The sequence below is a fragment of the Henckelia pumila genome, chromosome 2 (genome assembly GCF_033568475.1).
Source record: "Henckelia pumila isolate YLH828 chromosome 2, ASM3356847v2, whole genome shotgun sequence".
In the NCBI taxonomy this organism is placed as follows: domain Eukaryota; kingdom Viridiplantae; phylum Streptophyta; class Magnoliopsida; order Lamiales; family Gesneriaceae; genus Henckelia; species Henckelia pumila.
This window is the reverse complement of record NC_133121.1, coordinates 168,608,386-168,631,073: the sequence shown is the minus strand read 5'-3', so window position 1 is coordinate 168,631,073 and position 22,688 is coordinate 168,608,386. Positions and strand designations below refer to the sequence as shown.

General features: G+C 33.6%; 1 protein-coding gene across 6 annotated transcripts; it reads left to right on the top strand.

The window, feature by feature from the left end:
- On the top strand, nt 1-5,017 carry LOC140881042 (protein WHAT'S THIS FACTOR 1 homolog, chloroplastic). Of its 6 annotated transcripts, none has more exons than XR_012149794.1 (4): nt 30-259; nt 593-2,162; nt 3,334-3,447; nt 3,545-5,017. XR_012149794.1 is itself a non-coding variant. In XM_073286020.1 (3 exons), exon 3 carries the CDS (start codon nt 665-667, stop codon nt 1,886-1,888), a length of 1,224 nt encoding a protein of 407 aa, XP_073142121.1. In that variant the 5' UTR covers nt 1-18; nt 105-259; nt 593-664; the 3' UTR covers nt 1,889-2,267. The 6 variants fall into 6 exon arrangements, 2 of the variants coding, with proteins under 2 accessions (XP_073142121.1, XP_073142120.1); XR_012149795.1 differs by having other exon boundaries at nt 3,334-3,681; nt 3,903-5,017; XR_012149793.1 differs by adding an exon at nt 3,166-3,232 and having other exon boundaries at nt 3,334-5,017.
- Nucleotides 5,018-22,688: the final 17,671 nt, after the last annotated feature.

The following is a 22,688-nucleotide window of genomic DNA, read 5'->3' as shown; positions in this document are numbered from 1 at the left end:
GTCATGATATCATTACAGGTTGATCTTAAATAAATAAACGACAAAATTTTAACTAAAAAAAAAAAGCTGCATATATTTTCCTGAACTCGATTTGTACTTTGTAGTCGAGGAGGCACGGATGCGCACACGGGCCACGACACAGCTGAGCTTTACGCAGTTTTTGATTTTTTTCTAAATTGATGAATTGAAATCAAAATTGGAGCTTGAATTTCTATGCGTTAATGTGTTGAATTTGTTGCTCTTGGAATCCCCTGGAAAGGTAATGTATAGTCGCCTATTTATCGATGTGTGGACTGTGGAGTGTAATTGTTCCATTTTCTTTATATTTTTTGAGTTATTTCTTTCGATATTGAATGATTGCTGAGTAGTTGGTTTAACAGAACTTGGAACAATCCTACTCATGAGCTTGGTGGGCATTTTCTGTCTAGTTAGAAACGAGTTTTGTATCTGTTTGATAAAATGTTTGATCCAACTCATTTAATTTTGGATAGGGTGGAGAAGGTTTTTCATTTTTGTTGTTTACTTATTTCGTCAGTAATTTTGAAATTGGTTTTCAGTAAAATTATATTACCCTCCGCATTTTCTTTTTCAGAACTTTCAGTGGCAATCCTTGTTTCATTGGATCAAATGTTGAGAACTTAGAAGCCAAAGAGTTTGAGTAAACATGAGTAGCATACGTCCCACAAGCTGCAAATGTTGGAATATTTATGGGCACAGCAAAAGCTTCAATCTTCATCTTGGAAGAAGATTTTCGTTGTGGTCAATGAAGAAAGACCCAGATCTTGAATCGGCATTGTCTCGAAACCGCAGATGGATAGTGAATAATCAGATAAAAAATGTAATCCTTAGATGCCCTGATCAAGCCGTACCTATTGATTTCCTTCAGAAGAAATCCAAAAGCCTCGATCTTCAGGGCAAAGTTCTAAATTGGCTTAAAAAGTACCCCTGCTGCTTTGAAGTGTATTGCAAGAACGATGAGTATTTCTGTCAATTAACAAAACAGATGAAGTTCTTAGTTGACGAGGAAGAATCAATCAAGGATTCACAGGAGCCGGTTTTTGTAGAGCGGTTGGCAAAGTTGTTAATGATGAGCACCAATCAAAGGCTTAATGTCGTGAAAATAAATGAAATGAAGAAAAATTTTGGATTTCCAGATGACTACTTGCTTAGGATTGTGCCAAAGTATTCTGATATGTTTCGAGTTGTCAATTATGGGGGGAAGCGAAGTGCAATGGAGATCGAGCTCACATCTTGGAACCAGAATTTTGCAGTTTCTGCCATAGAAAAGCTAGCACAGAAACAGGGTCATGACCCGTGCTTTTTGAGTTCATTGCCTTCTACATGGATAAAATCGTTGGAACGGTTTCAAGAGTTCAATTCCACTCCATATATCTCCCCTTACACAGAAATAAATGGCTTGGTGGCTGATTCAAATGAAATGATCAAAAGAACAGTTGGTTTGGTGCATGAGTTACTGTCACTTACATTGTGGAAGAAAGCTTCAATTGCCAAATTAGGCCATTTTAGGAGAGAGTTTTGCTTGCCTGAGAAACTGAATGTTTTGCTGTTAAAGCATCCTGGTATATTCTATGTTTCGAACAAATACCAAATTTACACAGTTGTTCTTCGAGAAGCGTACAATGGGTCAGAGCTGGTTGAAAAGGATCCACTTGTTATCGTGAAGGAAAAGTTTGGAGACTTGATGCAGGATGGCCTACATGAATATAATCGGAGGCACTGTGCAATGAATCAAGAAAAGAGGAGGAAGAAAGGGTTTGCACCAGTTAAAGTTTCTGAAGTAGATGATGAAGGAGGTAATCTTGGTGGCATTCTTGATGCAGAAGAGAGGAAAAGATTCTATGAAGTTCTTTTTGATGACAATTCTTGATAAAAGCTGATCTCTTTTAATACCTAAACCATACATTCAATTTTGTTTCCTGGATTTCTCAATTGGCTGCTGGGTGCGCAACCTAATCTGGCCACTTGAGGTCTCTCAAACTGGAGAGATTGCAAAGCAAAATTTTCAGCCAGACTTTGATTGCATGGGAAATTCTTGTCCAACGCAGATTCAATGTTGATGACGAAGTAGTGCAGCAACTCAATGTTTCAGCCTTGGGGTTATATGAGAAATTCTTGAGTGGATCTATTGGCAAAAGGCAAATGTATGTGTATAAGTCATGTTACATGGTTTCTGATGTAAAATCTCAATTTTCCCCCCATATTTTATTATGAAACTACTTGGATTAATTTTTCAAGGGTAGTAATAAATAGTTGAGGTAATTTGTTTTATAAATGTCGCAATATGTTTGGTAGTTTTATAACAGTATCTTCCATTTATGCAAATTGCAAATGAATGCCCTCTCTCTCAGCTCTTGCATTTGGACCTATTAGCTTGGCTCACATGAACCTAAAACTCATGTATGTCAAATCAATGTTAAACCTAAAATCTAGAGGTAGGGATAGAGTTAGGCATGCACTATTACTTAATTTCAATATGATGGTTACCATCAAATAAACAGTGCACATGATCTAGAGCACGTTGTGGGCTTTTTTCAAAGCCACACTTTATAGTTCTCCCATCCTTTTTCCATCTTGGAATCGGAATGAGGACCATATATTTTGGGATAAAACCCCCAAATCATGTGATACCAACTCCATACAAGTATGGGGAGATAAGGGGGAGAAATAGTATGCTTTTGCAGGCAAGTTTGTCAAAACTTCTAAGGCTTGCTAGAGAAACCAATATCCTGTCAAGTTCCAGAACTCTTTGTTTTGTGGCTATATTCATTCTAGTACCCATGCTCTATAACCGTATTATATGTTTATTCAACATAAATACATTTAGCTGTGTGATTCATAGAAGGGTGAACAGCAAAAGAAACTTGATGTGCTTTCAAATGAAGTTTTCACGAAATCACCAGTCAGCAGTGGTCGAACTGTAAGTCTTGTATATTAAAATCTAGCCGTCTAGCGGAAGAGAAAGGGATTAATCTAAGAACCTCTTTTGCATTCTTGCATTGTATCCTCGTCTCTGAGGGAAGATGAAGAGGCAACTTTTGTGGAGCCATCTAAATGTGGAAAATGTGTCATGGTCTCAATCTTTCAACACTCCGAGTTGAAGTGATTGATGAAATTTTTTCCCATGTTTCTGTTTTGAATTTGCAGATATTGTGTTGATTCTGACCCATCGGACGGATCCTCCAATATTGATTGTGGTGTCTCCGTAGGAACTGTATGAAGATGTCTTGTTTGTTATGCAGCTCCTCTTGATGGATGTATCTAAAGTATATGCTATGCTATGGTAGTGAATTCCATATTTCTCTTGTTTTTTAGATATTTGGGATTTACATGATGAAAGATGGAGGTGCACCGACAATCAAAGATGTTTTGCAGCCAGGGAAGAGTATGTTAGCTACAGGATACTGCATGCACGGAAGCTCTTCCACGGTATATATTATTTGTTTACACATGCGGCCATGTTACAGTTCGATTAATTAATATCATTGTTAGATTTTCCTATGCATATTTGTGTCCTAATCTTTAGCTCGTGCTGAGCACTGGAACTGGAGTCAATGGATTCACGCTTGTCCTTCTCTTGGAGAGTTCATACCGACTCATCCAAATATTAAGAAGCTAGAATCTTTAATCTTCACTCATACCAATTCAATGATACTTTTGAAGGTAAACTCTTGAGCCAACTTCACATTTGGAACCCGATCAACAGAATTATATGTATGTGACCATGTTGGAACAGATTTCATGGAAAGGAAAAGTATATTCAGTCAATGAACAAAATGCCAAGAAATGGGATGGTCAAACAATAAAATACTTGGAGTCTTGAATATTGTTTTAGTACTCATTCCATAGATGTTTAAAACTTTTTGCCAATATCATGTATGTAGAAAAATGCATGTTCCTGAAGATGGTTCGCCATCCAAGTCTCTAAGATGCATCAGAAGGTAAGTACACTCTCGAACCTAAACATATCAGCAAAATATTTTATCAAAGGATTGAGGTAATAGGTTTTGTTGCTGATTTTTAGCACATGATTGGAAAGACTTCGTGCAGTCTTTCCTTGGTATGTTCGAAATTTAGATAGGGTTTAATGATATTTATCTCGTCTCCAGGACGATGTTTGGTTTCGTTTTTCATGTTTTGGAGAGAATATTGTGGGATGAATTTGTTAGGAAAAAGGTATATTTGGATTCTTTTGGGTTGAAAGATTTCTCAATATGCATCTGACATCTTGAATCTGTAATCCACCATTTTTAGTACAACACATTTATGATTGGGAACATCAAAGTAACCTATTTCTTAGCATAACACAAAGGTTTGGAACTGATTATTTCATTTCACAAAAACATATATATGTCTCGGAATCTACACTCAATCTGATGGTAACCGCGAGTAAAGTTCTAATATATTGTTATTGGTTTGTCTAAATTAATTCAACTGCTAATCCAACATCAATACAACTTAACAACTTATGCTCTTCTTTTCATTATTATGCTTTTGTTTATGCTATGATTCTCAGGTGATTGTTGATGTCCACCCCACGTAACTCTATGGGGACATCTTTTTGTGCTTGGCTGACCAGAAAAGCCCGAATGGAAAACTGCGGTATATTTTATACCCTGTGTTATCAATACTTGGGGCACCTTTTCGAGCGATTCAAGAGTTTCAATTGTTTGTGTTTATGCTCAACTCAAACATCACCGCAAGTAGCTCAAGGTAAGCTCACTCAAATCCAAGCTCGAGTGATTTGTTTCCTGAAATCATACAACGAGCGCTCACTGATTTTTCTGGGTTGGTTTGATGACATGGAGTTGGAGATCAAGGCCTTTATATGCTGCTGAAGAACACAAAAATTTCATTACGTAACTCAAATCCGCAGTGAAATTTACTTCTTTAGATGTATGCAAATTACCGATGCAGGCAGGGAACTTGTTCTGTTATAAAAGACAAAATAATACACTCATATAAATTTAATGGCGCAAATAGTTATTGGGGTGCCAATTTGGGGTGGTGGGTGGATTCCGGGCAGCTTGAATCAAGAGTATTAAAAAAATTTCTAAATCCGAACTCGAACATGTACCAAACCTAAAACTACAAACCTTGGGTTAGGTCGGGTTGATGGGTGATCTAAATTTTAATTTTTTCTTTTTCCCGGCCTAACCAACCCAATTCAACCATAACACAAACTCTCAAGTCTAGACCCATAATTTTCGTGTCAACTCGAGTTGCAAATTTAATTTATGTATTTGCAAGCATGCATGGTTCAAATGTATGCATGTGTAAAATGTTAAATGTTTACGATGGAAATAAAATTACAGTTATATATAATAGGAATCTGACATACAGATTTGTTAGAAATCATATACATTTTATTGATTTTTTTTTTAAAAGAAGATATTATTCACAACAATTTATTATTCTTTGAACTGAATTTATGCTTATTTGTTTTGTGCGGACTAATCTTGTGAAAGACGGTCTCCTGGTCCGTACTTCAAGTAAGTTCGGACCTGATCATAGTCTATATTTATTTGGACAAAAACTTCTATGAGACGGTTTCAAAGGTCATTTTTTTAGACGAAATTTTTATATGAGTTATCCATTAAAAAATATTACATTTTATGTTAATAGTATTACTTACTATTATAAATATGGATATGATTTACCCGTCTCACGAATGAAACTGTCTCACATGAATGTTATTTATTTATTTGATGTTCGAAGATTAATTTGTATTACCATCCAAATATTTTATCGTTATGCCATACTTGTGCATTCGAATTATGAATTAGCTTTTGAATATGTTTGAAATTATTATAATTAGTTATCAACTATCCAAAATAATAGGGAAATAAAAGAGGAATTTTTAATTTTATGCATAAATTAAAATATTAGATATAATGCCCCTAGAGCAATACACTTAATTAATTTAAAACACTTATTAATTATTATATGCTGCTTCAGAGAGAGAGAGAAGGAATAAATATTCGAATATTATATTTGATGGGAACAAAATTATTCAATATATTTACTCTTTTCATAGAAATTTAGTTTTCTTAAGTTTATATATATTTTATTATAATTTAATATAGATGCATTAATCGAATGTAGATGAATTTGAATATGTACAATGTAACTGGACTCGTCTCAAATTTGAGATATTAATATCAAACGAACTATAATAATAATTGAGAGATGAGTTTATTACAATCCGAATCTCGATCATAAAAATAATTTCAAATTTGTGATATTAATATCAGACGAATATAATTTATCGAGGGAAAAAATGTCATATTTGAGAAATGGAGGAGGGACAAATGGGAAGCAAATGGGAGCTATCAATTGGTTGCACATGGAATCTCACGCTTGCATGTTGCTCATTTTGGGCTTTAAGAGTGCTTTACGTTTGGTCCAATAATATGGGCCCCAAAACAGTGACTCTCTACAAATCCCCTTATCTTTTCATGGATCTCTACCCCATATATATTATAATAACTAATGACGCAGCACACGTGTTGTATGTGCAACATAATATATATATACATAATTTTTTTTAAAGTTGGTCGAGTTTTTTTTATTGTGAAAATTTTGTATAAATTTACATCAGATAAGGGCAAAATAAAAAAAAAATTGGTGTGCTCAAGCCACACCAAAAAGCAGTTTTTCTAATGTTTTCAACCTTTATATAATAGTACAGATAATTCATCGTAATTATCTTGATTATTTTAATAGATAAATAAAAATAAAATCGTTTTTTAATTGAATAAAAAATATTTTAATAATTATTTTACAAAATTCTAAAAATCATTAATGATTAGTTGATCATAATTATTAATCTAATGTTTTTAAAAAGTATTAAATTACTTAAATATTTTTTTAAAAATAATCTTTTATATTAAAAATATTTGTACGTGAACTATTGTGTAAATAACTTAGTGTATATATATATATAGATAGATGATCGTACTTATTTTAATTGTTAGTATTTGAAATGTATACTATTTATCAAATAACCTGCATAATTAATCAAATTAAATTGATCGTATGTTTTTTATGATGATCGAATTCGTAGTTGCTATTATTTGATAAATATTTAGGGCTAGCTAATTCAATAGCTCGCAAACCACATTGATTAGATAAACATCGCTGGACAATTAACCTTACGCGAAAAATTGAAATAAAAAAGTGTTGATAGAAATAATCAAAATTAAGATCATTAATCAAATGATCACGAATACTAAACGAATTCGAATATGGCTGAAGAGCAAGATCGAATTTATTTGTTATTATTGAAAGTTAATTGATTTCCTGCCGTCCACTATAAAATGTAAATAGTTAATAATTATCAACAATCGAGTACGTGCGTTGAATCTATTGAATTGAAAAGGACCGTTCAAGATTAATTAAATCAGTTTTTTTAAGGAAAACTTGTAATATTGTTCATTATAAGGTTAACCAACTAAAAAGGAAAACAAACGGAGAATGAGATAAAGATACAAAACAAGCAATGTTGTGGGCAACGACAGTATACGACCTAGCTAGATACATAAATAATGTTATCTACTACTAGTTTCTTCAAAATATTCTTAATATCTTTTGAGCAAAAACCTTCGTAAGTTTAATTTATTGCATTAAACTAGTTTCCATTATGATCCACCAACTTTACGCTTTACACATACAAGTGTACTTTGAGGAAAAGATCATTATTATACTTAAAACATAAAGTATGATTTGAAGAAAATGTTTGATATATATATATATATATATATAGAATTTTCACATCACTAAAATACGATACTGGATTTTAGTGGTCGTGGACGAGTTGAGCATCATATATATATATATATATATATATATATATATATATATATATAGAATAATTTTCAGCTGCCCAACCATTCCTGCCCAACTCGTCCCTGACCACTAAAACCCGCTACCGGATTTTAGTTGTTTTTTTTTAAAAAAAATTCGTATCACTAAAACCCACTACCGGGTTTTAGTTGTCGGGGATGAGTTGGACATCATTGGTTGGCCAGCTGAAAATTTTTCTCTCTATATATATATATATATAGGACTTTTCAACTGGCCAACAATATTTTTTCACCTCGTCCCCGACCACTAAAATCCGGTACCGGGTTTTAGTTGTTTTTTTTATTTTTCGCATAACTAAAACTCGGTACCGGGTTTTAGTGGTTGGGGACGAGTTGGACATCATTGCTTGGGCAGCTGAAAATTTCTGTATATATATATATATATATATAGTTTTTTTATGGTGCCCAACAACTATGCCCAACTCCGTGTCCACCATGTATAAGTCAACTCACCAATTGTGCTGGTCAACTCACCTATTGTACATGGTGGGTATGGAGTTGGACATAGTTGTTGGGCACCATAAAAGAACTCATATATACAGCTCCGATCCCCTGCACCCTAGGGTGCAGGAAAACTGTGTGCGATCACTAAAACTCGGTAGTGGGTTTTAGTGGTTTTAGGTGCAGAAAAACTGTGTGCGACCACTAAAATCTGGTAGTGGATTTTAGTGATTTTTGTTTTTTTTTTTTGCACCACTAAAACCCACTACCGGGTTTTAGTGGTCGCACACAGTTTTCCTGCACCCTAGGGTGCAGGGGATCAAAATTATATATATATATATATATATATATATATATATATATATATATATATATATATACTCGAAAAATGTACGTGTATTGCACGTAATTACAATTTTATTTGATTGAGACTGAAGTTATCAAATTTCAAATGTTTATATTTATTAAAATCACGTGTTATACTTTTTAATGGAAAGTTTAAACTTTAGTCACTATGATTCAATATACAATTAGCAGGTGAAACGGAAATATTACGTCTTTAACTTTTTTTTGTGATATTTTTCGGTTCTTGATCAACGTTTTTTTTTGTGATCAAGTGATGTATGTTATTAAAGCTATTGTCGATGGTAACTGTGCAACTCATATCTTTTAAATCGTACAACAGAAAAAATAAACACATGTTTCAATTGTTCAATCCAGGAGAAAGACAATTATTTCACCCAAACAATCATCTTATCCATTATTGTGCTTTCAATGAATGTGAATCAAAACCATGACATTGACTCCGATATTAATTGTATGACCGAACGCTTCTCGCTTTAACAAAATTTATAGTTGATGGTAACAATACGACTCGATTTATATTTTAAACAATACGTACAAAATCTCAAGCTTCATGAATAATTTATGTTAAATGATAATTTTACTTATGTTGATTTTAAGTAAAAAAAAAATAGTAATTTATTTCTAAAAAATATTTTTTGATTCATTAACTTGTCCAAATTTGAGTTTTAGTCCATTGAGTTGTCAAATTTTGTTTTGGTGCACTAACATTTAATTTTGTTTACTACTTTTAGTCCAATTGTTTGCGTGATATTTGATAATTCAAAAATTTTCGATCTCGACATTTTTACGTCATGTCAATAGTTTTTTTTTTTTTACAAATCAGTATTTTACAGTGTCATATTACCAATTAGACCAATAATTTCTGAGAATTAAAATTTAGCGTATCAAAAATAAACTTTGAAAACTTAGTGGGCCAGATCCTAAAAGTAAATAAGTTAGTGAACAAAAAACACTAATTTTCCTTTATTTAAAAGTTTTATTTGGAAATGAATGTTGATTTTATATTAATAAAGTAAATATAAATCATGTATTATTTTCTCTCTGGTAAACCATGATAATCATAAATAATTGTTGTAGCTTGACTTGCTTTGATTCTCAATATACTACAAAAAAAATGCAGATTAGAGACCGATTTTTCGGTCTCTAAAGAGGTCTCTATTTATAATTAAAGACCAATTAGAGACAGATTTGACCGGTATAATTATCCTTGGTCTTTAATTGTGGTCTCTTATTGTGAGAGGCTGACAACAAGAACCGGTCTTTAAATTAGTGACCGATGTTAGAATTTCAGTCTCTAAAATAGAGACCCATATTTTCCATTCGGTGTCAATATTTGATACCGAATATTTATTTTCGGTCTCTATATTAGAGACCGAATAATAATGGGTCTCTAAATTAAAGACCTACCGTACCTTATCAGTCTCTAATAGAGAGACTGGTATAAGGAAATCGGTCTCTAATTGACAGACTGATTTACGTAATAGGTCTTTAAATTAGAGACTGAATTCTAAATTAGAGACCCACGGTTTGCTGCTGGCCTCGTCACACCAACCCAGAATCAAAAAACCATAAAATATTCAGAGTAGCTGTACTAACCAAGATTCACATCAACAAAGTAAACATCAAAATCACAACACAATACTTTCATAAATCAAAATAAATATTTATAACAACTATTCAAGTATCACAAAACATCCGAAACAAAATATCTCCAAAACACAAAACATTGATAACAACTATTCATTTACAAAATGTTCAACCACCTCTAAACATATCCAAGTCATTCCATTCGAAACTCAAGGTGCTTGAGTTTCATCAGAATCTATAATCGGTGAAGAAAAGTCAGGAAAAGCTGAAGAATTTTCTAGTGTTTGAGAAAATACCATACGAGCCATAAATTCGCGCATCTTTTCCTCCAATTCAGTAAATCGAGCTCTCAAATCTGCATTCTCTTTCTTTAACTCTTGTATCTCAACAGATGAGCTATTCAAACGACCCTTACCAGTAAAAGTAGACATCGCATGAGGAAAGACAACTTTTGCTTGGGAGCCAAGTCCATAAACGCAAATTTTCTTCATCCCTCCAACAACATCGTAATAGATGTCGTTTATGGCATCATGTGATAGTGTATGTGGCTCCTCCCCCTCTATATCAGCTTGATATGCCTCGGCAATTCTCGCAGTCCTATTATCCTATGTAAAAGAAAAACTATCAATAGGTGATATGCCAAGTATTCATCAACACAAATATGAAAAAAATAGTTACATTTTACAATAAGATAAAACTTTCCAGCAACCAATCCTTTCCTTTCGTCAATAAGGTTAGTTACAGAGAGAAGCAGTATAGGAGCTGGAACAAAGCATCATTTGGTCAAAGCTTCTACCTTCTCCAGCAATATCCATCAGTTACACTACCAAAGATCAAGATCCAATTTTTCCAATAGCAAAACGAGGAAGAATAATTCAATGGCTCCATAACGTGATATTAAAATAATTTTCAATTATTTGGTCACAAAGAAAACGTCAACCTCTAATTATTGAACTTGTAAAGAGATATCAAGAACACAATTGAACATAATTGAGCATCAATAAATACCAAGAAGATTCCTTACACAACTAGAGTACATCCATAGAAAAAACTCGACATGTTGCAAGAGTACAAACTTTTAGATACTTATATCTATAGTTTGAGATCGAGCATCGACAAAAGTACCATCCTTGTGACGATGTGTAATACAAAACACCTCCCAACAATCAGTTTTACGTTTTAAATCCACCTCCTGCACAAACAAGTTCAAAAATGTCATGTTGGTATTATTAACAAGTGAAATATATTATTATTAACTCACCAATTTCAAATTATGCTCAATTATAGAGCGTGATCCAGCTATGTGCTTAGTAACTCCAGTGCCTTGACCAGCCACCTCACTATTTTTGTTGTTTTTAGCATTCTCTGATTTTTTTTCCATTCCTCTCTGCTCCAAACAATTTGCCATGCAGCCCATACATTACTAGGAACTTGTGTTGGAGGATTGATATTTTTTATCCATTTGTGCAACAGTTTTTTGTATAGTTCAACACAATATGTGAGGGCTTGGGTCGCTAATTCAATATTTTTCGGGGCTTTACAATACGAATTCCATGTTTCTTTGAATTTTTTCGCTTTCTCAGGTTGCCATTTATATATCTTCTGCAATGTTAAACCAAAATAAAAACAAAAATATTTGAACTGTTTTTATTATTATTATTATTACACTTGGCACATGAATAAACTGTTAATAAAAACTCAATGAATTGATTACACCAAACCTCGGAGCAGAATTAAAACATAATTATTTTATGCTGATTTACTAATACCATAAGGTACCGTTTGGTACATGAGATAAAAGTGGGATGTGACACAAATTTTTACTCATCTCATATTTCTCTCATTTTTTTGTTAACCCAGTGATATCTCATGGCCCGGTATAACATTAGATATAGGCTTGATGACAAATACCTTTTAACCCATGATATTAATAGAGGATGAGTTTCATATAAGTGAAATTGTGTGAAATTGACAATGGTAATTAAGAGAACAAACACAATAATCCTACAAAATAAAAAACATACAAAACAACATATTATTCATATCTATGTCTTGCTTATCCACATCTCATCATGTTTTTATTCATCTATCGTACATCTCATCTATGATATCAAGCGATATCTAAAATGATTAATCATCTTGGTCATACATAGTAATATTTTCAAATTTTTCTTACGTATATTTTTCCAGTTTATTGAATAAATTTGTTTGTTTGGTTTTGATAATCAAATTTAAATATACATTAGATAATAATTTAGTATAAAAAATAATCAATATCCTAACAAAAAATATAGAAATAAAAATAAAACTTTTATAATATAAACTCTGTGTGTTATAGTATATTATACAAATATATACTAAGAGTATTTAATTAAATTATACAAATAATTATTTAATTAATGATATATATACATATTTTTTCATAAGTTCATAAACTCTTGTTTTAAAAAATCTAACATATTATTATGTGATAAATATCTTTTTCCAGAAATCAAATTCATATAATGTGCAACAGTCAATCCAAACTTTTCTTTATACTTTTATTTGTTCAAATCTTGTAATATTTTGTTCAAAAAACTCTTAGATTATTAATTTTAGTGGAACTGGTGACATTATTTAAATTATCTTTTTTTTCTTCCTATTCGAGATTATAAGTATAGAAATAAATTATTTTTAATTTTTCTATTGTTATCGCTAATAACATAGTTTCTAGTCTAGATATATTATATTAAGATTTTTCAAACCTGTAATAAAATATATGAAGAGAATAATTTTATGTCGTCTAATCTCATTACCTCTATTTTTTCAACCATTATTTTATACAACAATGTCTTGATAAAACTTTAATATGTTTTCTGCTTAATTTCTTCAATAGTAATCCAATCGAGTTGTTTTAAATTTTATATACATATAAAGTACATTTTGTTTTACATGTCATAAAAAATATTTATATATGTAGTGTAATAATTAATTTATAATTTCTAAGAATAATATGTAAATATATTATTTGAAAAAAATATGATCAGATAAAAAAATGTGAAGAAAAATAAATCATACTTTAAACAAGTTAAAATTTTTTATAATCAATATTTCAAAGATTTAAGTAACTTAGATATAAGAATAATTTGTCTGAAATAAAAATCGATTTGAGTGTAGTATTTTTCTACTTTTTGTCACGTAAATTTTTACGATTTTATAAGTATTAAATTAATTGATTATATTAGCCAACTATTATAATGTAGTACAAACATCAACATGAAACTTATTTATAATCATACTCTCTATATCTTCCTTATTTAAACGACATTTTTTTTATCTTTCTCAATTATATAGTATAGTTTTTACATTAAATATCATTTGTACTACTCTTTACAAATTTATCCCTATTAAATTCATAAAATTTATAATTATTTTATTTTATTAAAATTTCACTAAATAAGGGCAAAATAAGAAATTTATTTTTCCAAATACTTACTTAATATATATGTAAAAATACACGTACACAAGCCTAAATTAGTAGGATGAAATGAGTATATATATTTTTTACATTGGACAAAAAAATATTGATGTTGTTGATTACATTAGTAGTCCTAAAATTTCAAAAATATTACAAAATTAGTCGTCACCATTTGTTTTATAATATCTCTTCCTAAAAACTGAAATATCAAAAAGTCTAGTTAGATGATCAAATCTCAAAAAAATAAATAAATGATTGAATTAAGGATATGCGTACATTTTCTATATAAATGAAATAGAACCTTGTTAGGATCGGTTGAAAGTCTAGAGGGGGGGTGAATATACTTTCAAGCAGTTTAGTAGGAAATATTGAACTCGATCGGTTTAATGAATGAGTTCAAGGCTTATCTTAGTGGTAGATGCAGTTTGGCAAACAAAGTATGTGCGGAAATATGTCAAGCTGCAGATTTAAAACACTGAGTGAAGATCAGTTTAGGGTGTGTTGTAATGGTGAGTAAACTGAAATGACACAAGTTTTATGGATGTTCGGAGATTTCAAACACTCCTACGTCACCCCTTCTTTCACCTCGAAAGGATATCACTAGAAGACTTTGATTTATACAAGTAATTTGCACAAAACCAATCCAGTTTAGGACTTAGACACTGCCTAAACAAGAACTCCTAGTATAACACCTTAGTTTCAGTCCTAGACTGATAGTACAATAGAATGAATACAACTCAAAATCCTTTGCACAAAGATCGATCCTTCAATGATCAGAATAATGCTTGAAAGTTTGTGCTTCGAGTTCCTTGATCAAATCTTGAGCGTAAAAATCTTTTAGTATTCTCTCAAGAATGGCAGAGTTTTCAGAACACCAGTGGTTTCTGAGATTGATCAAGATCTCTATTTATACCCTTTGGATTTCCAACGGTCAAAAATTCAAATTGTCCTTTAGATAGGATTTAAATTATTCTCGTTGGATTTGTCACCATCATCAACGATTTCTGGAGCCAACATTCCCTTAGTATCGCGGCACTACCTTCTGCAGGGATGTCAGAGTACGCATGATCTTATCCAGAAATGGCACGGTAGTAAACTGTTGTGGATAAACTGATGCAGTCAGTTTGGCAAGGGTAAAATGATGGATTCAGTTTAGCGTGGTAAACTGATTTGCACTCCTTTAGCCAGTTGAGCGCGATCGTTGATAGTGACGTTATCAGTTTAGTGATTCAGTTTAGCAATTCAGTTTAGCAAAGTAAACTGCATCCCTTGGCCATGTGGTCGTTGATAATGACATCATCATTTTCGAATATCAGTTTAGCCCTTTATGGTTGCTCAATTAGTTTGGCTTTCTTTTGTAAATACAAAAACTAAATTTCCCAACAATTTTCCCCTTTTTGGTGTTTATCAAAACTTTGAAATTTAGCATGATAAACTGATATTCAATGTCATGCAAAGTCAGTTTCAATTTTCTTGTAAATCTTCAAGGTCTTGTAAATCTTCCCCCTTTTTGATAAGCTGAAAAATAAAGATCCGGAAGGAGAGATACAAGAGTAGATAACATAATAATTTCGATGCAATAAAAGATAAACTATCTTCGATCGGAAGAGGATCTGTGGAATGATGAGCTGCGAGATGGTTGATCATGAGCTGCTGAGGTATTACGATGTAGAGCTTGAGCTTAATGTTGAGTTCGCAAGATATTCTGAGATAAGCTTGCCAAAGTGTTGAGTTTCCAAGAAATTCCTTGAAAATTTGATTGAACTGAAGTGTGAAAATATTGAACAAATCCATTCAAGTTGTCAAATTTTGTCTCCAAAGACTAATGAGAATTTTGCAGTTGAGACAGTGAGCTCGTCAGTTGATTTGAGTCTACTAGGATTTTATCCAATAGTGCAAGTTTTTCTTGAAGTTTACCGAGCTCAGCACTCATTGATTGTTTCAGAAAAGAGATGTTGTTGTTGGTTGTTTGTTGATTCTCTTTGATACTAGTGACAGTCTTGGATATGGTATAGACTGAGTTTTCAATCTGAGAGATCGCCTGATACCAATCATCGTCATTCGTGGATGTGGGAGATGGAGTTCCTTTACCAATGAATGAGAGATTTTCTTTGGTAAAATCTGTCTTCTGTCCTTTAGGAGGAGATGGAGGTTCAGTTGCGATCATCTCAACCTTCTCTTTTCCTTTGTCCTGATGAGTTGATGATTCAGGGACTGTATGAACAATCATTGCTAGAGTTTGAGATAGAGTCTCAGTCTCAATATCTTTGTCATTAAGAGATAAATTATTGATGATTTGTACATGTGTTGATGATTCATGTACTGGTTCTTGCAGCTGTTCATCATCAATAAGAATTGGCGTGACTGATGGATCATCAGTTGAATTGGATTTTCGAAGTGCTTCTTCATCAATAGACTTGGTTGGAGCAGGTGTGTCATCAAGTTGAGATGAGGTTTCCAAAGTTTGTGAGACTTCCTTTGATTCTGTCAGAGCTTGTTCGGTGGGGGTTGAGAAGGATAACTCATCTGCTGGAGACATGTGTGGTTCTGTGATTTCCTTCTGAGATAAATTGAATGTCTCATCTGTATGGTCAAGAATTTGAGAGGATGGTACTTCCATTGTGATCGGTTGAGGTTCTTCAGGTTCCTCTTGGAAAGACAGTGGAGGCACAACTTCTTCCATAGATGGTGCTATTAGCAAAGGAGTTGGATAATCCTCAGCTTCAATATGAGAGATAACTTCATCAACGTTCATTAGTTGAAGCTCGGGTAGAGCATTTTCAGTGCCTGAGGTATGCAGCAGCTGCTCAATGGATTTATCTGTTGTATTGGGAGAAACTGAAGTTTTTCTTTGAAGTTCTTCAAACACCTGATCAATTGAATGGTTGGAGGATTCAGTGGAAGTGTGACTTTTCTTGCTTTTCTTGTGTTTGGATTTGGATGTGGAGTGTGATTTGTGTTTCTTCCAAACAAAGATCTCTGGAGTTTCCAAATTTTGATCAGTCTCCCAGAATTTTACTTCTATTTGTATATTGATGAGATCAGTTTGCAGTTGAGTGAATATGGCTCGATCTTTATAAGAGGTTCTGGCACGTGGATCATAATTCCTTTGAAATTCATCAACAATTTCTCCCAGTTTCTTGATCCTTAAGAGATCATAGAAGTAATTTCTTCTTATCAATGCATCTTGAATGTTGGCAGTCTTGACTACCCTCATTACGATTTCTTCAAGTTTGACAAATTTAGACAACTCATTCTTTTTGGTGAGATGTATGGCCAATGTAGAGGTCCTGTATTTGCACCAGGTATCAAAGATTTCAGCAGTGCGTTTTTCAGCATATTCAAGTACCTCATCCATGGTTAAGTCAATTTGAAGTTGAATAGCATTGGATGGTCTGTCAGGATTTGAGGAGGATGCTATTTGAGAACTTCCTGTTACCAAGTCCAAACCTGAGTGAGTATATTTAACAATTTTTTTTGAAGATAAACCACCGATTGGTATTGATGGAGGCAGGACTACGATTGGTGAGATATATTGCAGAGGGGCCTTATGAGTTTTAACAACTGTTCCCAAGTCTTCATGTGTTGGAGTTTCTAGAGATGGTTGAAGATTCTGAAGTGGTTCAATCATCATTGGTTGATTTCCCTTGTGATCAGTTTTGGTTTTTAGCTCCTCAGCTGTTTTATCAACGAGATGTGCATCTTCAGTTGAGGCCATATTTACTTGTTTAGGAATCACAGAAATGATCAGTTTAGATGGAGATGGAATAACCTTTACTTGTAGAGTTCTTGTACGCTTGGTTTGAGGCTGTTTCACAACTTCTTCACTATCAGTTTCATCATTGTCATGTACAACAAAATTTCTCTTCTTTTTGGTTGATTTTTTCATTGGTGTTTTCTGCACTTTTGCGATCACTAAGTCAATGGATTCTCTGGATTGAAAGTTTGTGAGATATTCATGATTCAGAACTCTAAGCTTGTGCAGTTGAGAAGATTCTTGAAGAGTAATTCCGAGAGTTTCAAGGAGTTGACTACCTTGTAGTATATATCCAGAAGATTGCTTTGTGGGTGTCATCATTTGAACAAAGATATTGAAAAGGATATTACTCCAATTGATCTTTACACCTTTCATGATAGCAGTCATTACTTTGAACTTTCCAACAGTTAACTTGGCGAAGGACCCTCCTTTTGCCAAAATACTCTTGGCAACAATATCAGCTAGCACTTGATATTCAGGCTTTAGGTCTCTTTTGAATCCAGACAAAGAAATCGGTTGACTTGAGCCAGAAAATATGCTTTGCATTTCAGTGATATCAGTAGTTGATATAATATTGAAGTCAGTATTACCTGAAGTAGGTAAACTGAAGGTGTTGGCAAAGAATTCTTCACTGATTTGAATAGTATGTCCTCCGAGAGAAAGTAATAATATGCCACCATCGTTGAGCGTACAATTGTGATATAACGATAACAGGTTCGTTTGATAGATATTCAAATTTTTTTATCCAAAAATTGGCGAAGTCCAGATTGTTCAAGAGCAGTGCAAACCATGGATATGCCTGGTTTATCCATTCCATGCATACAGAGATTCAAAATCGACGGCGAGGGCATTGGGAATGTAAACTGCAGATGAACTAGCCATTGAAATGGTTCGTGTGAATCAATATAGAAATTTAAAAGAAGTTAGGATAGACTTAGGGTTTATGATAAACTGAATTGTTGTATAATGGGTGACTTGGTCAATACGACACGAGAGTGACGTGGCACACAGAATAATTTGAAATCCAAAATACATAGTACAGTAAAGCGGGAGATAGTACACATATTTCCTTCTAAAAATGCTACACGTTTCAACTATAAATAGTGAAATATAGTAGGATAACCGATTTTATAACTTTAGTTGAGCAGAGAAATATTAGTAACGATGTTCCCTTGTTTGGTTTTGGTCAAAGTCCATACGTGGCATGTGAATCATGTCGAGAGAGTTACTTTGAGATTGAGAAGAAGAGGATCGAGGAATGGGTGTTTGAGAAAGTGATGAAAGTCTGGCTGAAGATAGAAGAACTCCACATGTATCATCATGATCAGTTTCCTCCGAGGAAATTTGAGGAAGCGAAGGAGATAGCTCAGAGGGTGATGTACTACATGATAGCACTGGATACATTTGAACCCAGAGATATTTTTAAGGATAAGAATGTTCTCTATATGATTCTCAGTAAAGAGTATATCACATTGGTTCGCATTGCATCCGATGAGCTAATGGATCCTTCAGTTGCTCCTCTACGAGCATGGGTGACGAACTGGAGTTTTGAGATTTTTCTCAAGATGAGGGAAATAAAAAGTGTGTGATTGTAGCCTTTTGATTTTAAGTATCAATAAAAGAAATTTTACTAAACTGACATTGTGAATGAACTGTATACCTAAATTGTTTTGATGCAACATCTAAATTAATAAAGGTAAACTGCAATATGTAATAATAAGCACAAAAAACTATGTTATCAGATAATTATGGAAGGAAATCAAATTTCAGAGATATTTAGTCATGAACAGTGCCTTATTGTGTGAAATCATACATAATAGACTCTTTATATTCTGAATAAATTTAAATGTAATAAATGTGAGAGATTCTTCGATGTCTGAGCTTTTGGTCTATAAAAAGGAAGATATGAAGATATGCATGTAGATATTAAATCAAATAAGAAAAAATGGATAATTGGAGAATTGCTCATGAAGATTTTGTCGAGGAAAAGTTTGCTCGTCTTCGAGCAAACTGATACGAATGCAGTTTAGAGGCCCGAATGCTCTTGGTCCTGACGAGGTTTGTCGTCTAGAGAAGTATAAGCAGGTTCTTGGGATCAACAACCCTGCGTATGCCCTTGGCCGAGAAGGCATACAGCTGCTGCTCCTGAAGAAGGAGTTAAGGGTGGTGACTCTTCTCCATGGCTTGGAGGAGGTGGAGAATGGCCCGCTGGAGGAGCATCTTCTGCTTTGGAAAATAGCTGTTGAAACTGAAATAGACATTGTAAATGGTGTTTATTAATAAAATATGCTATTTTGTTGTATATGGTGTTGTTTATTTTTGATGTATGTTATAAGCCTAAAAGATAAACTGCAAAAGAATTATCAGTATTCCCCCTTAATATATGCTTATACCACGTTAAATAGATAAGGAGAGTTTTAAAGCATCGTAAAAAAGTGTAATAAAATATAAAAAAAATCAGTTTAATGATTTTGCGAAGAGTTCAGTTTAGGTCATGCTAAACTGTTTAGACAATTTGCAATGTATAAAATAATTCTAAGTTAATTCAATAAGTCCTAAAATATTTCGAAAGTAAGAAAACTTAGACTCTGGGAGTGGTTTGGTGAAGATGTCCGTAGTTTGTTGCTCCGTTGATATATGCTCCAGTCGGATATTCTTCTTGAGTGCATGATCACAGATAAAATGATGTCTAACTTCGATATTCTTTGTTCTTGAATGAATAATGGGGTTGTAAGTAATTGCAATTGTGCTGGTGTTATCACAGAATATTGGTGAATCCTGTTCTTCAATTCCATAATCCCTCAACTGTTGTTGAATCCAGAGCAGTTGAGCACAACAACTTCCTGTAGCCAAGTACTCAGCTTCTGTTGTAGAGGTTGCAATGAATGTTTGTTTCTTTCTAAACCATGAGACCAGTCTATCCCCAAGGAATTGACATGATCCACTAGTACTTTTTCTATCCAGTTTACATCCAACATAATCAGCGTCTGAATATCCAACTAGATTGAAAGAATTATGCTTAGCATACCACAGCCCAACATTTTGAGTCCCTTTAAGATATCTTAGTATCCTCTTGCCAGCTATGAAGTGGGACTGCTTAGGATTAGACTGAAATCTAGCACATAAACAAACTGCAAAGACAATTTCAGGTCTACTGGCTGTTAAATAAAGCAATGAACCTATTAGACCTGGATACATTGTTGCATCAATTGATATTCCCCCTTCATCTGTGTCAAGCTTAATCGATACACCCATGGGAGTTGTTGCAACTGTGCAGTTCTCCATACCAAACTTTTTGATCAGTTCTTTGGTATACTTAGTTTGGCTTATGAATGTCCCATTTTTCATTTGGCAACGAATTGACATGACCAAGGTTCCTGATGAACACGCCATCTTTGGTACTATCACAAGTCACCAGTCACAAGTTACTCTTAGGAACACTCCATGATTGAAGTAACTTATTACAAATCACATACCCGACTATTGTCCTTGATCCATTCTAGTATTCCCATGGCACAGCAAATCATAATCTCATTAGAAAGATTAGTCACAACAATCCTGCTAGACTCCAAGTCTCAGCTATTGTCACATATCTCAGCTAAGAAACTAATGTTCACTTGCTTAAGCCGATAAGAATCCACAATACTTGCGAACCTAATCCCACGGAAAAATCAAATATTTTTAGCAAAGCATTTGGCTAACAACCCTAAAAAATTGTCGTTAGCGGATGACTACTTGATCCCAATCACTCATCCTGAGTTCTTTTTTGCCAATACTAAGCAATGCTTGGATCAATCAGTCTCTTCTTAACAATATCCTGAAGAACTACCAAAAGATCCGTCTCTGGCAAATCCTAGAGTTTCCAATTATACCCTAATCGCCAATTGCTCTGAGACATTACCAAGTACCAATCTCCTAAGCACAATGTGTTAAAACGTTATCCCAAGTACCCTGGGTCTACTATATCCTAATCATCACTGATTGGACCTACTCGTCGACCACGTCGATCTACTGCAACTCACACTTGGCCCGTCAGTGATAATCAAATCAGACAACCACTGATTATCGAAACCTACATGGATAGATCAATAACCTTGACCCAATTTCCATAAGTCTATTATTCCCAAATGCAAGAATCACGCTGGTTCAACACATCTATCCTTGACAGCATCAGACGACAGCTAAGAGTAGTCACTGATACTCATCTTGTGCCATTTCAGAACCACTAACCGCTACTTTGTTACTCAAAGCAAACATCAAGGCGTATTATACCCAAAAAATTTCCTCGATCTATCAACCTAGATCATTTCCTTCACAAGGAAAAACCTATGCTTAGTCTTGGAAGACATCAGACGACACTCTGCGCAATCACTTGTAGAAATCCGACTACCTACTAGATCCACTCATCTAGCAATATCTCCTAGGTCAAAACCTACCTGCTCAGAATATTCACTCTTCAAGGAAAACCTCCCAAGACTAGTTCTGATAGCAGAAAATCCAAACCAATATCTCTGACAAAATCCAGACGAAACCAAACCACTTATACCAAACCCGGTATTTATCTACACCAAGGTTATACCCCGCCGTGACTGTTACCAATCCCTAGACTGAGTAGCCTCCCCATCGCCACCTCCTGAAGCACAAAGGATTCCAGGTACAACGACATAGGGTCGCGCCACCTCACATCTACTCCTCGTAATATTTCACAACTCTTGGCATTAATCGACCTGGTACCCTGATGAAATCCTGTCATCGAAAGGTCACAACCTAAAGAAATCAGAACTTCCCAATTTTCTAATGAAAACATCATGAATCCAATGTCTCCTGGTGAATTACCTCATTTGGAACTAACCATAGTCAAACGACTAACTAGGTAAATCCTAGAAAAACACCTAGACTAACCACATGGCTAATACTTACATCCGGCTTACTCAAAACCTATGAGTTACAACAGTTGAACACTAATCAACCATAAACATGCTAAACCTTATCAAAATTACTGCAGTCGAAATACACAGATCGTTAGATAAATCTTCAAAATAATATATGTATCATAGTTATCAAGTTATGTACAATTTCTTTATTACAATCCTATGTAATACAAATACAATGAAAATGTACAATCAATAACTTGAAATGATACAACTAGTGTCTGATGGTTTTTTACAGTTGAAATACTATTTATAACAACACAATA